Here is a 20,269-nt window from a genome sequence, read left to right as displayed (position 1 = left end):
TTTAGCTTCTCTTGTGTGTACATACAATGCTCCACCCAGAATGAGAGCTGTACAGTCTCACTGATGTTTGAAGGTTCATGTGCTTGATGGTGGTGATAACAGAAAATCTAATTCAGTTTTGAGAAAATGTCTCCATCATAGCTCTAACAAATACAACTGTTATGTAATTGGAGGCACTGGATAAACCTGGAGATATTGTCATGATCTAAACTTACTCAATATGATAATTGAGCATAGTCTTTTAATCGTATAACCGACAGCGCCATCATCTGGATTATCATAGTAACAAATAACATCCTTGAGATTTAAAGATTATTATATTAAATACTTTCTTATTTCTCCACATGATATGTCCAAAGTGAACCATGTGATTGTGAACACACACTTTTTTACTTTATTGTTATTATAAAGTGCATAACAACTTTCCCAAAAGGCAAAAACTTTTCCAGATCCCTCAGCCACAGATCAGGGATTGTGTGCAGTCTTGCTGAGTCCACATGTTGCTTTGGCTATTGGGCACTGACTGAAATCACAAGGACAATTTTGGCAAAATAAGAAAGTTGAAAAAGTGCAGTCAATATCAATAAATAATACAAATCATCTTGTCTACAGTAGAGATAGTAGAACAGTAGAGCAGTTATGGCCAGTCAAAACGTCACCGGGTCATTAAATATGAAAAGAAAATCAAACCATTTTCTCATCCCTTTTGTAATGACCAAAATATACACAGACCAATAAGTAATTACACAGGTAAATCTCATTCATCATTTTAAAATGAACCTCTTTAGAGCTGGAAAGGAGACATAACTGGTTCTTATCTTAACTATGACATTACTGGTGTATTCCTGTAGCATGTTTCCTCTTTAAGGGTGATGGAAAACAGATTGAAGTGAGAGCAGTCAATAATTTATTATTGTATTTTCTTATCAAGAAAGCTACATCCATCTATAACTAATGAAGACATCTGTGGAATAACCTCTGAGTAAGTCAGCATGCCGTTAACCCTTACATACTGTTCAGGGTCAGCATTCAAATATGTTGTTGTATTCATCATCAACATAATGACATGAATGTGAATTGGTGTAGAGACTAATTATGAGTCAGAATACAAACAGTGTTTAAGGGTTAATTAGAAGAATCATTTCTTGAAAGTTTGCCTTCATCAGTACTATGTTATATTGTCTAGTAGTGCAAGCAAGGTTGTTGTTTATCAATGAAAACATTGTAGGTTAAGAAATGACCATAATTATCTAATAAAAGTACAATAAACCAGATACCTTTCTCCATCCATTCTTTAGATTTAAAGAGTAGACAGCGTCAGCAGCAGATCTAGAGAAATTCTACATCTGTCAAACATGTTTGAAATATCTAACAATCAAAAAATAAGTGATAAAGTGTCTATATTATTATTACAACATATACAGTTAATATTAGTAAATATAGCAATAATTGCTCAGTATTTAGTCCGCCCTGGTAGTGACGTCACGGTCTCCTCTTGCGTGTCTTCCTCTCTGCGCTCAAATACAGCTGCGCCATCCCTCCTTTGTCCATTGAGGAGAGCTCGACGGCTTGCAGCGTAAAGATACAGGGGTGTTTCTCTGCAACTCTGCTCGTTTACCACGCTACTCTCCTCGGGAAACTTCTGTTATTTAACTAGTTGCAGTTTCGCTCAGGCAGAAGCTGTAATTGAATCTGGCCGTGCCCTTGCATTATGAGCCAGACGGATGCTAGCAAGAGCAAACCAGAATACACCATAGAGTCGAGCCCAGCGCAGAAGAAAAGCAAAATGGAAGACACTAAATACCTCCCGGAGCTCCTGGCTGAGAAGGACAGCCTGGATTCATCGTTCACCCACGCCATGAAACTTATCTCTGCAGGTATTGTGATTATTTGCTAGCTTATCTAAGCTAACACAGGCTAGCGAGCCGTAACCGGCGTGAGGCCTAGTGTCTTTTTTCTGCTCCTTGTGCGAGTCTTCAGCGGCACACTGAGGCCTGAACAATGGCCATCAAACACGTGGTTGTTAAGAGATGTGGGTCAAACCCTCCTGCTCATATATGCATCAGGTTTTTTTCATTTAACTCACCAGGTAGACGAGTTATTATATAGGATGCGTAAATATTGTAGACTTATGAATAATCAGTTTTGTTGCATAACGCTCAAGTTAATTGAAAGGCTCGGCCGAGACGATGACTCACTTCACTCCTTAAATACAGGAGTGCACGGGGTCTATATGGCGGGAAATGGTTAAGATGCTCGAAATCCAGTTGGAAATATGAACATAAAGCATTGTTTTGGCTCTCTGCAGATTCCAGTTAGATAACCTTAAATATGCCCTGTTCTCAATGACATTGCAAGTGTTGTTTGTTTGTTACTGCATGTGTCTATGCCAAACAAGCTCTCAAATATTATCTTTTTTCTTTCTTGCCTGCAGAGATTGAGAGGATCCAGAAAGGTGAAACCAAGAAAGAACCAGAGAAAGAGACATATCTCGACCTGTTTGCCACCAAGAATCTCAAACTCAAGGAGCGAGTACTCATTCCTACAAAGCAGTACCCGAGGGTAAGTGTTTTCCCCCTTTTACTTCTTCTCTTTATCACATGGGTCTGATCACAGTATAAGTATGTACCTCGTATGCTGGGTCACCTTGGCAAATCAGGTCAATGTAAACGGCATGTTGTAATATTTTTTTGTGTAGCTGTTTGAAGCACCCTATCTTCTGCCAGCTTTACTGTTCCAGAGTTAAATCATGTGTCCAGTGCCTCACTAAGCTTGTTTCTGCTTGAGGAAGTCTGCAGTAGTGAAAAATGCAGTGTAGGATGATGATTGGCTATGGCATCTACTGTGGAGTCAAGGAGGGAAATTGTGGTTAATGTTACTGCCATAATCTGGTTTCATGTATGAGCAGACATACCTAAATTGACTGTATTTATTCTGCTTCACTTCTGCAAAGGCAATGGAAAGAAGCAATACAATACTGACTCTTTTTTTTCACTTCTTCCCACAGGTCAACTTTGTTGGTAAGCTCCTGGGACCTCAGGGCAGCACAATCAAGAGACTCCAAGAGGAGACGGGTGCAAAGATTTCAGTCCTCGGTAAAGGCTCCATGAGAGACAAGAATAAGGTATGTGAGGAGGAGTTTGCACATCTGTGCTGTTCAAAGGATGCTACCCTGTATAGTAGAATATTAATTATTTGCATTTCATGTTCTTCAGGAGGAAGAGCTGAGGAAAGGTGGTGAAGCTAAATATGCTCACCTTGCAATGGAGCTGCATGTGTTCATTGAGGTGACAGCACCCATCCCAGAAGCATACCTGCGCATGGCTCATGCAATGGAGGAAGTCAAGAAGTTCCTTATCCCAGTATGTGTCCATTACACTTATTTATGCACAAATAGTGTATTTCTAACATAACATTTGCTAAGTTGATATTGAAGCAGTTTCTTCTCTGGCCACCCAAGGATAACCCACACTTAACAGACTGTTTTTGTTTCTGTTTAAAGGAACCTGGTGAGCAGGACCAGTACATGGATCCTCACTTCCTGAATGGATCCCAGGATGGTTCAGGCAGAGGACGTGGCGGTCATTTAGGAAGAGGCAGGGGTCTACCACCTGGTGCTGGAGGACCAAGGTAGGGCTCTTACTGGTTGTGAGTTGCATATTAATGCTGACTTTAAGATTAACATCTGCCTCAGTACAATGTATGAACTTTATAAATGTAGTACTCTTCATTATTCTCCTGTAGCAAATTGCCCACATTACACAATCACCCTATGTTACTAATCTGTTTTCTATGATTCCTTGCACTTTATAACTTGGCTGATTTTTCCCACAGGGGACGAGGAATGCCACGTGGGGCCCCTCGCGGAGCAATGCGTGGTGGAGCTCCACGGGGAGGAATGGGACGGGGCAACGCTCCCAGAGGTGCACCCTCTGGTAGAGGTGGACCACCTGCAGTGCCTAACCGAGGTGGTTCTGCTTCCCGTTCTAGACCCCCTTCAGGAGGTGCACCAAGGATGCTCCCCTCCTCTGCCCTTTCCCACCAGCAGCTCCAGGTTCCCCCCTCATCATCGCAACCTAAAGTTGATGGCTATGATGATTATGTAAGTTTTTGTGTGCCCTTGTTTATTCATAAAACATGTTTTGTCTCTCACTAAAGTGATAGTGGCAGTAATTTCTTGCAGAGTGCGGTGTAGTTTTGTTTTTTCACGCTACTTATCCCCCCCCCTTTCAGCCTCCATATGAAGAATCCTACGCAGAGCCTGCCTATGAGGGATATGATAGCTACTACAGCCAGCAATCTGCACCTGCGTAAGTCAAAATGGATTTGTATTTCCAGAGTAACTTATCCTCTGCTTACTTTTCATACATGGAAAAGGTGCTGTGTTGACATTTCTTTACAATCTATCCTCAGGGACACTGAATATTATGATTACGGACACGGAGAGGCTCAGGATTCTTCATATGTACCATACGGTAAGATCTTTAATTTTACACCCTTTTTCATTGGTTTGTTTTTTAAATAATGAACACACTATCTGAGGAGTCTTGAGAGGCAATGATAAGGACGCATGTCTGCTTCACACTATGAATGATGACTGTTTGTGTTTTTAGCTCAAGATGATTGGGACAACTCATGGTCCGGCTCCGGGGCTGGAGGCAAATCCGCTCCAGCCAGGCAGGCGAAGGGGTCCTACAGAGAGCATCCCTATGGAAGATACTGAACGGCTACTGGTAGAGAGTTGCTATGGCAACTGTCTCCGATTGTAACTCACTTAACTTTTCAAAAGTAATTCCCGTCACGCTTAAACTCAAATTTTTTTTTATGCTTGATTTTATTTTATTTTTGTTTTTTAAAACTCAGTAGAGACGTTTTGTTGGATGTATCATAGTGCCAGAGGAGAAACTTGAATGCAAGGTTTTTCATTGTTTATCTGTTTCCATTTAATGTTTGTTTTCAGTTGCATAGTTGGCAGACAAGGTCCTAGTGACATAAACCTAACTAAGAAACAACAGTGATATTTTAGTGATATTTGATGGTTATCTTTTCAGTTAGCTGTTCCTATACAAAATGTGATTGTGGCGATAAATTCTTCTCACGTAGGCTGCATTAAAAGTCCTTCATCACTGGACAAAAATTATTCATAATGCCTCAATGTAACCTCACTATAACTAGAATAGATTTAGTTGCAAACTCGGATACAGCCCTGAACTGTTTTGAAAAACAAAAAGTATGTCTTATACTTATTTATACTATAATACAAATCTAGTCTTGTGTGAAGTTATAGAATCTCAAAATACTATTGACATCCATTTGACAAAGAAAAATGCCTCTATTTTTGCCACCTTTGCAATTGGTATATTTTGATCTTGGTGGTACAATTACTTGCAAAATCATCATTGATGATCGACTAATTGTTGTAAATGTTGAAGGATTAACAATTCTTACTGTGTGTAAGCAGGGCTGCAGCCAACTCAATATTTTGTACATAACCGTAGGACAACTGTGTTTGCTTTTAAGCCGTGCCGTCTCAAAAATGCATAATGCTTGTGTACCTTTTGGCTAAATAGGATACTAAATATATCCCAAAATGTTTTTCTGCAGTGCGTTGTTTCAATAAAGTTTCTAGTTTCTTTTTAATCAGTCTAAACATGGTATTTTGCCTTTGTTGTACCAAAGGAATGCCTTCAGTTTGTGAAAGTTGTCCTCAGTGTTTCTCAAAGCTGAAAAAGCTGTATGTATAAGTCAGCCTTTATTTAAAAAAAAAAAAAAACAGAAAAAACTGTTTTGACAAAGAGCTCATCCTCTACGTCTGTTTTCAAAACGTTTCTAAATTACACTTGTAATGTCACCTTCCAAAAAAAAAAAAAATAAAGCTCATCATTCCTTGACGTAATGTGCTGCCAAATACATGTTTGACTGGAAAATGATATAGTGCTTGAACATGTATTGTCATCAACCTTTAGTTAGTGTATCTCTTCAAGCTCTCAAGAGAGCAATGTATCTTCAGCCGCTTGAAATAACTGAATTTCAACAGTATTTCAAATCAAGCTTGCAGGGATCTTACTTGACTTTGATGCAAAGTCATGCTGGCTGGTTTTTATAAAAGAAAAAAATCGCAGAGGAGAGGATTCTAAAAGCCTAAAGATCGCCACAAGAAGGTAAAACTAACCCAACACTCATTTGTTAGAATTTTTTTGTTTTGTTTCTTTTATGTGAAAAACATCAAGTAATACAAGTCATCCAAAACATCCAAAACATTGAAGTACAAAATATGCTATCAGTAGTTATTCCGAGCAAAATAAGCCGTACAAAACAATCAGAAATGGTTGTGATGCAACTCTTGCTCAAATAAAAACAATGGTTCATCCATTTCACTCAATACTTAACCAATTTCCATCTTGATAATTTCTGTAGACTGTAGATAACTGAAAATTAGTAGATGCACTCAAAGCGTTAAAACATCCCATTGGTGGACAAAAATCCTTCAGCTTGAGTTGCATGATACTTTTGTAGTTTATTGTTAGTTTTGCATGTGTGTTGTCCACTGTGTGCATGCAGGCTCTGGTGTGTCAGAGATCTCATTTCTTTCTCTCTTCTTAGGTTGTCACAGAGTTGTGTAGGTGCAGTTGAGACAATGAACTCCAGCTCACCAGGCCTTTTACGGTTAGTAAACACATTTGAGATAATCGCTTGCAATTCTTCTGCGGAGCTTTTCTGACTGTATGAAGTGTATAGTCTCAAATGACCACATGAACAAATACCAAAAAATATTATCCTAAAATATTTTTAATCAGCCATTAATTGGAACATGAATTGAGTTTTATTTTATTTATTGTTTTTAATTTTTTTTTTTAAAGTGACACAAACCTTGAGTTTTGCTTTTAACATGAACTCTTGTATTTTTTTTGACAGGTAATGTCCACTGAAAGTCCCTGGACAGAGCAGAGGCCTTGCAGTGTCTGAGACTGATGGCTTCTTGATCAATACTGATCTCTCAAGTCTGACCAAAAGAGTGGAGAGGGATCTTTCTCCATCACAGCTGAGAAAATGCTCTGCTCTTCTGAAATATTGCTGTAGCGATAAAAGTATATATTTTTTTAAGAGGATGTTTTGTATGATTATTAATCTTTTTTTTATTTATTTTTTTATTGAATGTGTTTATTTTATTTATTTATTTTTTTACAAGAAAACACATTTAAAGCTGCAGTTGGTAAGTCTTATAAAAGTAACTTTTTGTCATATTTGCTAAGACTGTCACTATGTAAAGACAGCATTACATGAAACTAGTAATCAGTAAAAAACAAAAAACAACCCAAAAACAGGCTCATTTAGCCCCACCTACTGCAAATTGCCAGAATCCACCTCGACCGGACAAAAAGAACCAATCAGATCCAGGATGGTGTCTGATGGAGTGTCTGACAGCTGTCAATCACTGCTCACGCACACAGCCCCCTTCCTCCTCAGCTGGTCCAGCTCAAATCAGCCTCCTCTGGGGGAGGGACTTTGGAGACAGGGCAGGAGTGCAGCGGAGAGGGGGGGGGGGGAGGATCTGAAAGTAGTTCTTCAAAAGTCCTCTCTCTCCTCAAAGTTACCAACTGCAGCATTAACCATACCTTTTTTATGAAATTGAAAATAAAGTTTTTTTTAATCTAAATTGTGTATTTATTTATTTTTAAATCGAAGATATAAGAAGTTTGTGTGAACAAGATAGATTGATGGAATTTACAGAACCATTTGTCTGATCTTAATTTCCAAATTCCTTTCTAGTTCAATCTGTGTAGATCAAATCATTCCACGTTTGAATTACCATTGTCTTGTTTACTTATTTTTGTTGCTATTCATATGCAACAATATGTTTGAAATTGCCAGAGACAGACTACATCAGACCTGCGGCTCAATAACATGCTGTTTGTTAATCTGGGATAAGCAGGTTCTGTACAGCAGCTGATTTCACTGAGAGACATACAGTACAGCTGTTCAGGGCTCCGTACCTTCCCGTCTGTAGGCCACATTTACATGGCAGATCTCGATACCCTCTTATATATTTTTGCCTCCATTTGATGTTGACTATTTTCTACCTGAGCCTGCAGAGGATGCAGGATTTGGAATCTGGGTCTCTAGTGTCAGCCAGGTCTGTGAAAAGGCCTTGAGTTGGGGCACTACAAGCAGCAGTGTGTTACAGTGTAAAGTGTAAGAACTGTATTTTTTGCATTTGCAAAACTGTTGATGTATTTCCACATTTGAATGCAGCCAAACTATAAATGCATGTCCCCAATTTGTACATGTTTAAGTCAAACATATGTTGTTAACCAGCATTTATCCAATTTGCTGTGGTTTGTATAATGTAACTTTAACATGTAAATATCACAGACATACACAAAGCAACTTTAAAATGTCAATTATTTTTTATACAGTGTGGATCCTGTTAGGTAAGAAAACACATTAAGACCAAAGAATCCTTCAGTACTACTAAAAAGCCTGGTGCTTTTTAGTATATGTTACAACTAAGCAGGACAATTGCAGAGCTTGGCAAAAAGGTATATAGGACTGCAACTGATGATTATACTCATAATTGATTAATCTGTTAATTATTTTCTCAAACTATTTGGTCCATAAAATGTTGGCTGATGGTTCAAAAGGCCCAAGATGCAGCCACAAAATGTCTCGTTTTGTGTCGAACAGTAGTATACAAATTAAAGATAATCAGTTTACTATCATAGAGAATTAAAACCAAAATATTCACTTAAATTTGTTAGGAAAATCACGATACTCCCAAATAAAAAAACATTTCTAGTAAACAGGTTGCACCGCAGCTGGTTTGGCATACACTACAAGCATTATAAACAGACAATATACATAATTACCTGAATTACCTGTAATCAGGTCATGATTACAATGAAACGCTTCATGACAGTAATATCTGCGAAATGCCCCTTTAAATGCCTCTCGTCCCACAGCACGTTGACGTGACCGCGCCCCTCGGTGGAGGTAATGTACCTCTAAACTGGTTTGCCAGCCGCCAATAAAAACCAGAGAAGAAGAGGAGTATCCGCGCCCCTAGCAGCGGCTAGTTTCACATCAACAATGACTGTCTCCGTTTGTTTCAATGTAAACCCCGCCAGCATTTCACTCACTGCTCTCATATTGTATTATGTTTAAAGGATTATCTATGCAGCAGAGCAGCATCTGACATCCACACACAGCAGACACTGGCGCTGGTAAGATCAACAACTTCTTGTCTAACCTGTTTGGTAGGTTGATTGGGAGCTAATTTAGCTAGCTAACAAGAGTAGCGTAAGCTAGGCCTCAATCTTTGTATTTAATCGAGCGTGGTCTTGGCAGACAGCTTGGGGTCCTTCCCCCATTGTGCAGCTCCCCGTTGTTTTCCCCCCCAGCTGCCTCATGGCTCTAACACACACGGCACAAATATTTGTTTGCGGTAGAGATGAAACGACGTAGCTACCAAGCTAGCTTGCAATGTCAGCTTCCGCAAAAACATGCACCATATTAAGGTGATGCTAAGCTGCGAGAGCAAACTTGTATTGTGATGCATATGTAGAGGGAGAATCAATGCGTGTCACTGGACAAGATTTATTTGGCATTGCACTTATTTTGACTGGCAGTGACAACACGAGATTGTTTATTTTTGCTGTGTTTGTTTTGACTCCTTTCACTATCTACACAGTGTCTCACCATAATCCAATCACTGAACAACACGTCTCTATGCTGTGCTTGTAAACTCTACCCTATCTGATACATACTGCAGCTTGATTTAAATGATTGACACCCATTTCTCAAGCAATATTATTACATGTGTACTAAATGTATCAGATCAGTGGTGTCTGATCAGCTCCTTTCATGTAAACAGGTCCAAGAATAAGGAGAGACGTCATAAAACTTGACACGCAGCTTAGAGAAGTGAGCCGTGGGTGTGTCTGCAATGGCTGGTGGAAGAAGAGGGGCGAACCGTACCACGTACTGCAGACCTCCACTAAGCAATGAGCCGGGCTCTGTCAGCAATGGTAACCACTCGACCAGCTCCCCGGTCACTGGGGTGCGATCTCGTACAAGGTAAGAGAGTTGTCCTGCACCATATGAAAGCAATATACACTATAATAAACGGTTTGAAAAGAGTTTTTTCTGTATAAGCACCATCTTCTGCCTTGTCTGCAGGAATGGTTCAGGGACATGCATGTCCAGCCCACCACTGGCTGCGCAGACGGTGGTCCCTCTGAAACACTGTAAGATCCCTGAGTTGTCTGTGGACCGCAATGTGCTGTTTGAGCTCCATCTTTTCTTCTGCCACCTCATTGCCCTCTTTGTGCACTATGTGAACATCTACAAGACTGTATGGTGGTACCCCCCGTCACACCCTCCTTCACACACATCACTGGTGAGTACTCGGTGATCAGCTAGTACCTGGTGATCATGTCAGATTCAATGTCTTAACTGTCTTGTTTATGAGTTTCAGTCTCTTGCTTTGTGGATATCTTACTGTCAAACTATCTGCTTATTTATGTTGGCAAAATAATATAAGGTGACACATTTTAATGTACTGTTGATTTAGTTTGTTTGGTGAAATTTTAAATCATTATCATTCACAGAACTTTCACCTCATCGATTATAACATGCTACTGTTCACAATCATCATACTGGCAAGGAGGTTAATTGCAGCAATTGTTAAAGAGGTAAGAATTCTATTTTTGACTTCTACACTTTTCTAATTATTTAATTCCATAAAGCTCTCAGAATACTCTTGCATGTTTTTTTTTTTTTTTTACACCATCCATAATATAATCAAAACTAAAAGCAGATACAGGACAAGACAGGTCTTGTACTTGTATTCATATGCCACAAGAACCATCCCTTTGAATCTTCCTGTCTGCCTCTCTCTTGTCTCCTGCAGGCATCACAGAGTGGGAAACTCTCCTTCCCTCATTCGATCTTCTTAGTGATGGCAAGATTTGCAGTGCTTACACTGACAGGCTGGAGCCTGTGCCGCTCCCTCATTTACCTTTTCAGAACATATTCTGTTCTCAGTCTGCTCTTCCTCTGCTACCCGTAAGTATCCTTGGGGGAAACAAGGAGGGTTGCATTCGTAACAGCTGCACGCATTGCAGCCAAAGTCTTGTTTCACTGATTTTCTTGGCTACCTTAACTCATGAGCCTGTTCTTCAAATCCACTTAAAAGATATTTTCGATGTTGTTTGTTATTGAATTTCCAGTGTGTTTTGTTTATCTGTGTTACATCACTGCAGCTTTTTTGGTTTTTGCTGGCATGTCTTATCTTGTGCTTTCTCCATTGCTTAGCTGGATATCAAAAATGTTTTGAAAACAGTTGATGCCAAAGGATATTGTCAGCAAGAACTTTGCTCTTACTGAGAACTTGTCTGAACCAATTTTTCACACTGAAGCATTGCTCAGTTGTAAAAGAGCTCACTCAAATCTTATTTACTCATTATGTTTGGTGTTTGTTTGCGTTGTAGAGCAGTGCTTCAAACACTATTTTGTAACATTTGGTCCATTAAATATTTATAATTTAATGAGGTTTGAAATTGGACTCACTTATTTAGTTATGACACACATCATTTCCTGGTTTGCATTTTGCTTGGATACTGTTTTCCCAAGTGTCTATGTTTGCAAACACCTTCAGCATGGTTGGCCACAGTGGTAACACCTAGCAAGCAGTTGACAGACAGTAAATTGCAGACTGTGGTCAGGTTGAATGTTGACATATGAGCATCACTGAGAATATGTGCTTGGCTGTCTTGGCAATGTTCAGAGTTTAGGTCTAGCAAAATATGAACTCTGCCCTTCTTTTCCACAGATTTGGGATGTATATTCCGTTCTTTCGACTGAGCTGTGACTTCCGGCGAGCAGGTCCGCTCTCCCCGATTGCCAGCATCGGCTCCAAAGAGGTGGGTAGCGTCAGCCGGGGAAGGGACTATCTCACTGTGCTGAAGGAGACGTGGAAGCAGCACACCAGCCAGCTGTATGGCATCCAGGCCATGCCAACGCACGCCTGCTGCCTCTCCCCGGACCTCATCCGTAAAGAGGTGGAGTACCTGAAGATGGACTTCAACTGGAGGATGAAGGAGGTGCTGGTCAGCTCGATGCTCAGTGCTTACTATGTGGCCTTTGTGCCTGTGTGGTTTGTCAAGGTGAGAAACTGTTTGACTTTGGTTGCCTCACTGTGGAATCACTAGTTTCTCTTCTTTTTTTAAATATGAAAAGAATTTCTTCATCACCTCAATGCTTGCCAACATCTAAACTTCTATATATTCCTTCAGAGTACACAGTACGTGGACAAACGCTGGTCCTGTGAGCTGTTCATCCTTGTGTCAGTCAGTACGTCAGTCATCCTCATGAGGCACTTATTGCCACCTCGGTACTGTGACCTGCTTCACAAAGCTGCGGCGCACCTCGGCTGCTGGCAGAAAGTCGACCCATCGCTCTGCTCCAACGTTCTTCAGCACATGTACGTACCGCTCACAGCTCATTACTAGCATCAGGTGAAAGAAATTAGTCGCGTCACATGTTTTCCAACAAAATCAAATCAGATGAGTAACACATTTAGACCATTTTAGTCAAATCTTCACCTCGCTCTGCTGCCTCTTTTTTTCACAGATGGACAGAAGAGTACATGTGGCCACAGGGAGTCTTGGTCAAACATAATAAGAACGTCTACAAAGCCATGGGTCACTACAATGTTGCGGTGCCATCAGATGTGTCCCATTATCGCTTCTATGTAAGTATTCCTTGTTAAGTAAGTCGTGTTGCTATGTGATTGAAATAAGGAATAAGGACGTTGTTCTTTCTTTTCTCTTTCCATCCCCTAGTTCTTCTTCAACAAGCCTTTACGAATATTGAACATACTCATCATCCTGGAAGGTGCCATGATATTCTACCAGCTGTACTCGTTGATATGCTCAGAAAAGTGGCATCAGACGATATCGTTGGCTTTGATTCTCTTCAGCAACTACTATGCCTTCTTCAAGCTTCTAAGAGACAGAATAGTACTAGGAAAGGCATACTCGTACTCGAACAGCTCATCAGACCAGAAAGTCAGTTAGACCAAAGTTATTATTGGTCACACTCACTTTAGAACAAGACAAACGTCTAAGAGCTCTGTATTTTTTCTACAAACTGCATTTTGTGTCACATTTTTGTTCTGATCTGCCATAATAAAAAATAAATATTTTTGTATTACTTTAAAGGTTTGCTTTCATTGGGTTCTAAATATGTGTCCTGTCTGACTATGAGACCTCTAATAAGTCATTTCATATATTGCATTATTAAAGTAGCTATTTAGAAGCTATTTAGTGTTGCACTTCCATGAAGTGTAAAAGACAGATTTAAAAAAACAAAACAAAACAATGGTCAAAACTGATGCAGAAATAAAAAATTGTATTATTGATTATGGCCAGAAATGATTTAGCTGAATGTCAGCTAGAGTTTGACATTTAAAGTAATTAAACACAAGATTAATAAATAAAGGGGTATATTGTACCTGCAGAGAACTCTTAACCATCACGACCAACTCTGCGACCGTGTGGCTATTTTGAGTTGTGTACTGAGATGATGTTTTGTTTTTGGATTTGGGAATCTTCCCCACTATCCCACATCATTTGATCGGGGCATTAGACTATTAGAATCCCAGCTTGGAAATGTCTCTGTCTTTCAAACTCCATGTGTTAAGTACCACTTTCTGATAAGACACACTTTATAAAGGGATTATAGACAGGCTTATTCTTTAATACCTTTATTAATGGTTAATGACAACCAAAGTTAGAATTCAATCAATAAAATAATTAAATCAGGCGTTTTCAAAGTGGGGAGGTTTTATTATTATTTTATTTAAATTAATGACTTATTCAATATACCTGTTATTAAACATGTTCTAAGTCATGCAGTGATATTTAATAAGTCATTAATGAGCAGATCATTGTCATTTGTAAAATCAGAAGAACCCTAACCATAATCATGTGTACCATCCAATAAACAGGCAATCACATGGACACATTTTGAGATATCAGTGAACTGGTTTTGGAGATCATCGGCGACACCGTGTGGTCTGTTTGCAGTATCGCCAGCTCCTGTGTAACTAAGTGTAATAGCAATCCTTCAACAACAGGACTTAAAAGAATAGCCTCATACAAAAAGGAAGTCTGAAAGAAGCATCCAGACAATAGTGCTGACTGAGCAGCACCCAGCATCTCTGTGTGTGCAGCTGTAGTAAACAGGCAGTGGCAGGCAGCAGACTCTCTGCAGGGCTGCTGCTGCCCGTCACATAAAGGGGCGGACTGGCCCTTTAAGGGGGGATAAAGACAACAGCTCCGCACAAGCCGAGCGCATCGGTGCCGCGCTTTATATCTCATCAGGCATTTACACCGGTTCTTCAGGGATAATTCAACATCTTCGTGCTTTCTAAAGGTGGATCCCTCTAAAGTCAAACGTGTTTAAATCCCGGCAGGAGAAATATGACGCTGCGCCCGGCGGTGCGTAATTGATTCGGTAAGTCTTATTTGTGTCATCTGTAGACGATAAATCTGTTTACACGCCTTTTCTACCAGTACATTTAAACATACGGTAAAACAAACTCACTGCTTGAATAGCGCCCTTAAATTGGAGCTTCAGCAGTTTTGATCAAATCCAGGAAAAGACCGATTTTAGCTTATAAAGTTGGTATTGTGTACGTCTAGTGGCCATCTTTGGATCGTACTTTGAACGGAGGCTGGCGCAGTGTTGAGGAGGTTATAGCTGTTTTTACAGTCCTGTCATCTATTATAATAGGATAAAGCGTTATAGGCCCGGTGCCCGAGATGATAATTGTATTAATGTGCTCACTTGGTTCAATAATAACACGATTTAATCATAAACAACCACTCCACTGCTGTCATAGTTTGAAGGCAGCAGCATCACTGCAAAACTGCACTCCTTACTGTAAGACTGTAGTCTACAATACCAAGTAGGCTGTACACAGGTGGTGAAAACAGAAACTGTAATGCAGTTTAATACTATTACTTTGTGACATTAATTCCATGTTAAGTTAGTATTTAAGCACCACTGTTCAACTGCATTGCATCACACAAGTGTTTTTGTAATGTAAACAGATATGAGAAGGTCTTTAAACCCCTCTATCCTGCCACAGAGAAGTCTCAGTAGGAATGCAGTGTATTGATTTTCTCATTCAGCCATTTGTCTGAGTGGTAAACATTAGGTCCATCTGTATGACATACTGTAGGCTTTTCTGAGAGCATATTGGTGCAGTCAAATGTATATGCATTTCACTTCTTCATGCAGTAAGAGATGAAAATAAAATCCATATGTGATGTAGTTTTTGGGATTTCTTGGAATTTTTTACATAATTGTTTTGTTTGGAGAGAAACCGTCAATCCACATTTCTCCAGTTCACCCTAATTTTTCTCCTCTTTTGGGCTAGTCTAAAAATATTCTGTCAAGGTTACTGTTTCACTTAAAAAAACACTTCCATTAAAATCTTTCCTCTGGGTGCTGTCCTATTAAATTAGATTAATGGTGCACTCTTTCCTTTTTGTTACTTGTTACTAACATGTACAAACACTGGATATTTGTTGCAGGTGTTGAGTTTGGGGATGCTGTTAAATGATTGAAATTGTCAGTAAATGTTTATCTTTCTGCAGAGTGGACAATCCTGAGCTGCAGCATTTATATTGGCACAGTCCGAATCCTGCAGAGCCCTTCTCTGAAGGAGCTGCTGGTTTTAAACTTCCTACCTTTGTTGTTTCAGGATATCCTGGCCATCAGAAAAGGCTGCGCCCTCTCATCTTACCCCAGAGAGCTTCACTCAAAGAAAACATCCAATTAAATAATCATGGAAGACAAACGCAAGAAGCGGAGCCCAAAGGTTTCTCTTCCTCAGCCCCCTCCTCCCCCCATCAACCCCCGCAAACTCTCCGTCCTGCCTGCCAGCAAAAGTGCCACCTTTACTCTGGGCCTGCCGCAGCCTCCCTCCCCTAAGAACAGAGGCAAGTACAAAAGGTCCATAGGAGCACCAGGGCAGCCCAAAGAGGTGTTCACCGCTGTTGTAGCTCCACCAAAGACCACCAGGTTTGTGTTTTAAAATAACAGGAAAATGCTACAGGGACGCTGTATGCATTTTTTATTTGTTCCATCTAATTATTTTTTAACTTATTTCTAATTTTGATGCAGATAACTGGCCAAATAAGATAATGTGAGATCACACATTGTACTCAGTTATATGTGAATACATTTTTGGAGTACCTCAGGATCAAAGACACTACACTCACCATATTGCACTGACTTTTTTATGTTTGTTAGAAGCCTTTCTAGCAAGTTTTGAAAAGTATATCAGTAGTAAATGAGGCTGTTTGCACTCCACCTTAAAATGTAATTACAAAAATAAACACTAATCACTGATATTGACGTACTTTGTATGCGTGTGATGAAAAGATTAAAGGTTGGACTGTTTTTTTAGTATTTGTCAGTGAGTTACAACAGCAGGTCAACAGGTTCCTAATGTTTTCTGCCTATTTTTTATATGTCAGGCCCCACAAGGAGAAGCCCCGGGCCCCCCAGCCAGCAGGGCCCAGTAAAGTAGTCCAGTCTTCCCCCCTGCAGCACTCCTTTCTCACAGATGTCTCAGATGTGAGAGAGATGGAGGGAGGGCTCTTAAACCTCCTCAACGACTTCCACTCAGGCAAACTGCAGGCTTTCGGTAAGACAACCTTGTTTAGGCCACCGAGGGAATATTCTGTTACGGACTGAAAAAAAAGCTAGGTGAAAAGTGGCTTTGTTACATGAAACAGGCTGTATTAAAATTACTGTGGTGCTATTTTGGCACATCCGCTGCAATGAAAATACTTTTGACTTTGGTACTACACTTTGTACCGTAGGAAACTCACAAACAGCTGTCTGGTTTAACCCCTGTATTCTAGGGAAGGTGTGCTCCTTCGAGCAGCTGGAGCACGTGCGTGAGATGCAGGAGAAGCTTGCGCGACTGCATTTCAGCCTTGACAGCCATGTGGAGGAGCTTTCAGAGGACCAGAGGAAATGTGCCTCCGACCACAACCTGGAGCACCTCCTCTGCAATGTAAGCACAGTCCTGGTTTGTCTTTTATATAGTAAGAAAAAAATTCTAAAAAAAATGTTTCTTACAAAAAAAACACTAAAACTGTAGTTGCTTAGTTCGTTACAGCAGAATGAGGCAGGTTTCACTGTAGATTTCACTGAAGCTGTGAAGTAAAATACTTCCACACAACACTGACATTGTTTCACCACTGAGACACTTTTAAGAAGATTTAACAATATGCCCTAAAATAACAGTCAGGTGCCTAAATGAAGACTGATAAAATGTATTTCAAAAAAGGAACATTATGCATATTATGTTTACCGTGCATGCCACATAATGACAGCATCCCTGGTTTGATTCCGGCAAGGTACCTTTGCTGCAGGTCACATTCCCCTATCTCTTTCCCTGTTTCCTGTCGCCCTTTATTCCACCTACTATCAAAATAAAGTCAAAAAGCCTAAAAACAAATCTATAAAAAAAAGAAAAGAATGCATTTCCAGCTTGTTACACACACTGATTGCATTCAGTTTTCCTTATGTTTATCCACAGCATGTTCAGCTCTGGCTCAAGAACTTTAAAAATATTAACATTTTTAAAACGAACATAAAATCAGGAGGAAATAAAATGAATGGGTCAGTAGTGAAATACTACAGTGTACATTTAATTTGATCTTTAATGGGTCAAGCTCATGACCTACAACATATTCAGAGCATGTGTCCACTTTTCCCTCAGTTTCACTCTTAGCTGTGATGAAATAATATAAATACAACACTGTATAATGAAGACTGTTTGAGATTAGATTAAACATACGTGTGTTAAAATTGTTATGAGGTGCTGAGGTGCTAGCATGTTAAAATGTTAATATTATCCAGCACAAACAGTGATCCATGAATGCCTTGAAACTGTTTCTATTGTTGGCATGTTGTGTGGCTCCTAGTTACCCACGCCTGAGGCTGGTATGCTGGCTGTGGAAATTACAGTGCTACAGTATGTGTGAGGGAGGCGAGAAAAAGCTTTCAGCTCATTACTGACATTGGAGCTGCCAGGAATACTTGCGAGCTGTAGCAGCGATGGGTAATTCTGACACAGAGCAGACGAGCTGTGAAGTGACTTCCCTTTGTGTGGATATGAAGGGACGTTGAGAATTTGCCTTTGTAAACACTGTAGTCAGACGATGGGAGCTGAATTCAAATATTGACCGAACAAGCACTAACACACACACACACACACACACACACACACACACACACACACACACACACACACACACACACACACACACACACACACACACACACACACACACACACACACACACACACACACACACACACAGGCTGTTATGTAATGTGATGACATTTACTGATTAGGCCCTTGTAGTACCACAGCATTTTCTATTTCTGACTGTTTCTATTTTCAACACGTCTCATGCAACTGTGTCTTTCATTTGTTCCTGCAGCTGGAGGAGCTCAGCACCTCAATGTATCCTTTTCTAATCGAATGACTGTTTGTTTACTGGAGAACACCGGATTTGAATAATGTTTCCAGTTCAAAGTCCTTTTTGTGTGAATCCTTAATGTGTCTGCGCTCAGACAAAAGCTCCACTTGGCTGAGAACCAGGACCTGCCCAAGACATCTGGCCCCTGACAAAGTGAGGTATGGAGGACGGCAACCGCACACACTCATCTTCTCACAACATCTAACCAGTCCAGGTTGCCATGGCATTGATCCAGCTGCCTTAGTAACAGAACGGAAAGATCCACAGGAGGAGGGGTTATTTTTTCCATTTGGTCAGCGAAGCCGAGGGAACAATACAGTGACTCAAAAGCAGCAAAGCATTAAATGAACACGCCAACCAAAATCATAAACCCCCTCATTCATAGCACAAGAAATGACCGGCGGGTTTACCGAACAGTTGTGTTGAAAGGAAAACATTGTGTCAAAGTTTGGAAATGTTGTCGTCCTCTAACTTGGCTTCAGTTAGTTGTTACATCACTGGGTAACAAATATCTGAATCCAGGTGAGTATAATTTTCAGTCCTTTAGTTTCCATTACAAAAAGCACATCTCATGAAAGTTTAAAAACTTATATTGTGTTTTCTTATTTTATATTATGTTTGGTCTTTTAAGTTACCATGTTACATGCTGTTAGGAAAGATCAAGGAAACATAGGCATATTTAAGGTAGCAACCATATTTGACAACACTGTGGTTTTAACCTACATGTTTTAAGGGAATTTTCACTTTTGCTATTATTCTGAATGCACTCTCTCATTTTTATATCTTTGGTAAAAGTTTAATACTGGAAGAAACTGGATTTAATAAAAGCTGGTGACCCTTTCTTTATAACTGCATTTAAAGGGACTATGTGGGAAGACCTAATGTACAAAGTATTTGATTAAATTCAATGTAAAATGGTTGATATGACGCTTTGCCAATGTGCAGCTCAGCTACTGTATTTGATGGTTGAATATGTAACTATAGTTGGAAGATTTTATCAGTGCTTCTTCAGGACTGCCTTCATTTATATGAATGAGGGCAGCAGCAGCAGCAGCATCCCTCCAAGCACAAGCTAGTCCACCCTGCTACTGAAATGCTGTAAAATCACCTACTGTAACATGTAGGTCATCTCCAGTCTGACATCCACTCGTCTCACATGACATTGTGTTGAATAGCACATTCATACAGCAAAGCAGCAGGCATTCATCTCTGTACAGTTCAATTTCAAAATGGCAGCTACTTTCATGATTAAATGTTCAGGTGGTAAGATAATGATTTGCATTTCATTGACTTCCAGACTTGGCCATAACATGTAATCCCAGACAAGCCCATTAAAGTGACATTACTGTTGAATCAGAGGAATGAAGGCGTGTAATTTCTCAAAGCATCTTACATCCAGTTTTCAAAAATGTAATAACTTTTTTGTTGTTTTGTACAGCTTGCTAAGCCTACCTCTTTTCCAAGGCCTAGGCCTGGATAGCCTCTATAGTGACAAGCTACATTTCATGATGTCACTATATTAAAAAAAGGTCCTAGACAGCTATTTTCTGTTTTTTTACACGTTAGAAGACAATTTGCCAGAAGATGAGTTTAGACGGCATGCCATATGAATTAGGCACTACTGAAAGAGAAACTGTGAAGAATCTCTCATGTGTATCATTGACTGTACCCATCAATAAATGTAAATTTGGCAACTT

General features: G+C 39.9%; 3 protein-coding genes across 3 annotated transcripts; all 3 read left to right on the top strand.

Moving 5' to 3' along the window:
* Nucleotides 1-1,528: 1,528 nt before the first annotated feature.
* Nucleotides 1,529-5,640, top strand: LOC134000813 (KH domain-containing, RNA-binding, signal transduction-associated protein 1-like). Its single transcript, XM_062440298.1, has 9 exons — nt 1,529-1,877; nt 2,435-2,562; nt 3,008-3,124; nt 3,216-3,362; nt 3,503-3,630; nt 3,835-4,102; nt 4,234-4,310; nt 4,414-4,475; nt 4,614-5,640. The coding sequence occupies exons 1-9, from the start codon at nt 1,712-1,714 to the stop codon at nt 4,721-4,723; spliced, it is 1,203 nt and encodes a 400-aa protein (XP_062296282.1). The 5' UTR covers nt 1,529-1,711; the 3' UTR covers nt 4,724-5,640.
* A 3,414-nt stretch (nt 5,641-9,054) lies between these two features.
* Nucleotides 9,055-13,200, top strand: tmem39b (transmembrane protein 39B). The gene is made up of 9 exons (XM_062440245.1): nt 9,055-9,221; nt 9,872-10,074; nt 10,177-10,396; nt 10,608-10,691; nt 10,910-11,064; nt 11,831-12,164; nt 12,294-12,481; nt 12,631-12,751; nt 12,843-13,200. Exons 2-9 carry the CDS (start codon nt 9,944-9,946, stop codon nt 13,074-13,076), a joined length of 1,467 nt encoding a protein of 488 aa, XP_062296229.1. The 5' UTR covers nt 9,055-9,221; nt 9,872-9,943; the 3' UTR covers nt 13,077-13,200.
* A 1,140-nt stretch (nt 13,201-14,340) lies between these two features.
* On the top strand, nt 14,341-20,228 carry ccdc28b (coiled-coil domain containing 28B). Its single transcript, XM_062440259.1, has 6 exons — nt 14,341-14,517; nt 15,773-16,092; nt 16,551-16,720; nt 16,941-17,095; nt 18,534-18,556; nt 18,667-20,228. The coding sequence occupies exons 2-6, from the start codon at nt 15,857-15,859 to the stop codon at nt 18,719-18,721; spliced, it is 639 nt and encodes a 212-aa protein (XP_062296243.1). The 5' UTR covers nt 14,341-14,517; nt 15,773-15,856; the 3' UTR covers nt 18,722-20,228.
* Nucleotides 20,229-20,269: the final 41 nt, after the last annotated feature.

This window comes from Scomber scombrus, chromosome 19 (genome assembly GCF_963691925.1).
Source record: "Scomber scombrus chromosome 19, fScoSco1.1, whole genome shotgun sequence".
NCBI classification, from domain to species: domain Eukaryota; kingdom Metazoa; phylum Chordata; class Actinopteri; order Scombriformes; family Scombridae; genus Scomber; species Scomber scombrus.
Note: the sequence above shows the minus strand (reverse complement) of the source record. Positions and strands in the feature narration are given on the sequence as shown.

Excerpts from the sequence above, each read along its gene's own strand:
- LOC134000813 (XM_062440298.1), top strand. The coding sequence starts at position 1,712 with ATGAGCCAGACGGATGCTAGCAAGAGCAAACCAGAATACACCATAGAG. Across the intron at positions 1,878-2,434 it reads CATGAAACTTATCTCTGCAG|AGATTGAGAGGATCCAGAAA; the intron begins GTATTGTGATTA and ends TCTTGCCTGCAG. Across the intron at positions 3,631-3,834 it reads CCTGGTGCTGGAGGACCAAG|GGGACGAGGAATGCCACGTG; the intron begins GTAGGGCTCTTA and ends TTTTTCCCACAG.
- tmem39b (XM_062440245.1), top strand. The coding sequence starts at position 9,944 with ATGGCTGGTGGAAGAAGAGGGGCGAACCGTACCACGTACTGCAGACCT. Across the intron at positions 11,065-11,830 it reads CTGCTCTTCCTCTGCTACCC|ATTTGGGATGTATATTCCGT; the intron begins GTAAGTATCCTT and ends TCTTTTCCACAG. Across the intron at positions 12,482-12,630 it reads TCCAACGTTCTTCAGCACAT|ATGGACAGAAGAGTACATGT; the intron begins GTACGTACCGCT and ends TTTTTTTCACAG.
- ccdc28b (XM_062440259.1), top strand. The coding sequence starts at position 15,857 with ATGGAAGACAAACGCAAGAAGCGGAGCCCAAAGGTTTCTCTTCCTCAG. Across the intron at positions 16,721-16,940 it reads AGGCAAACTGCAGGCTTTCG|GGAAGGTGTGCTCCTTCGAG; the intron begins GTAAGACAACCT and ends CCTGTATTCTAG. Across the intron at positions 17,096-18,533 it reads TGGAGCACCTCCTCTGCAAT|CTGGAGGAGCTCAGCACCTC; the intron begins GTAAGCACAGTC and ends TTGTTCCTGCAG.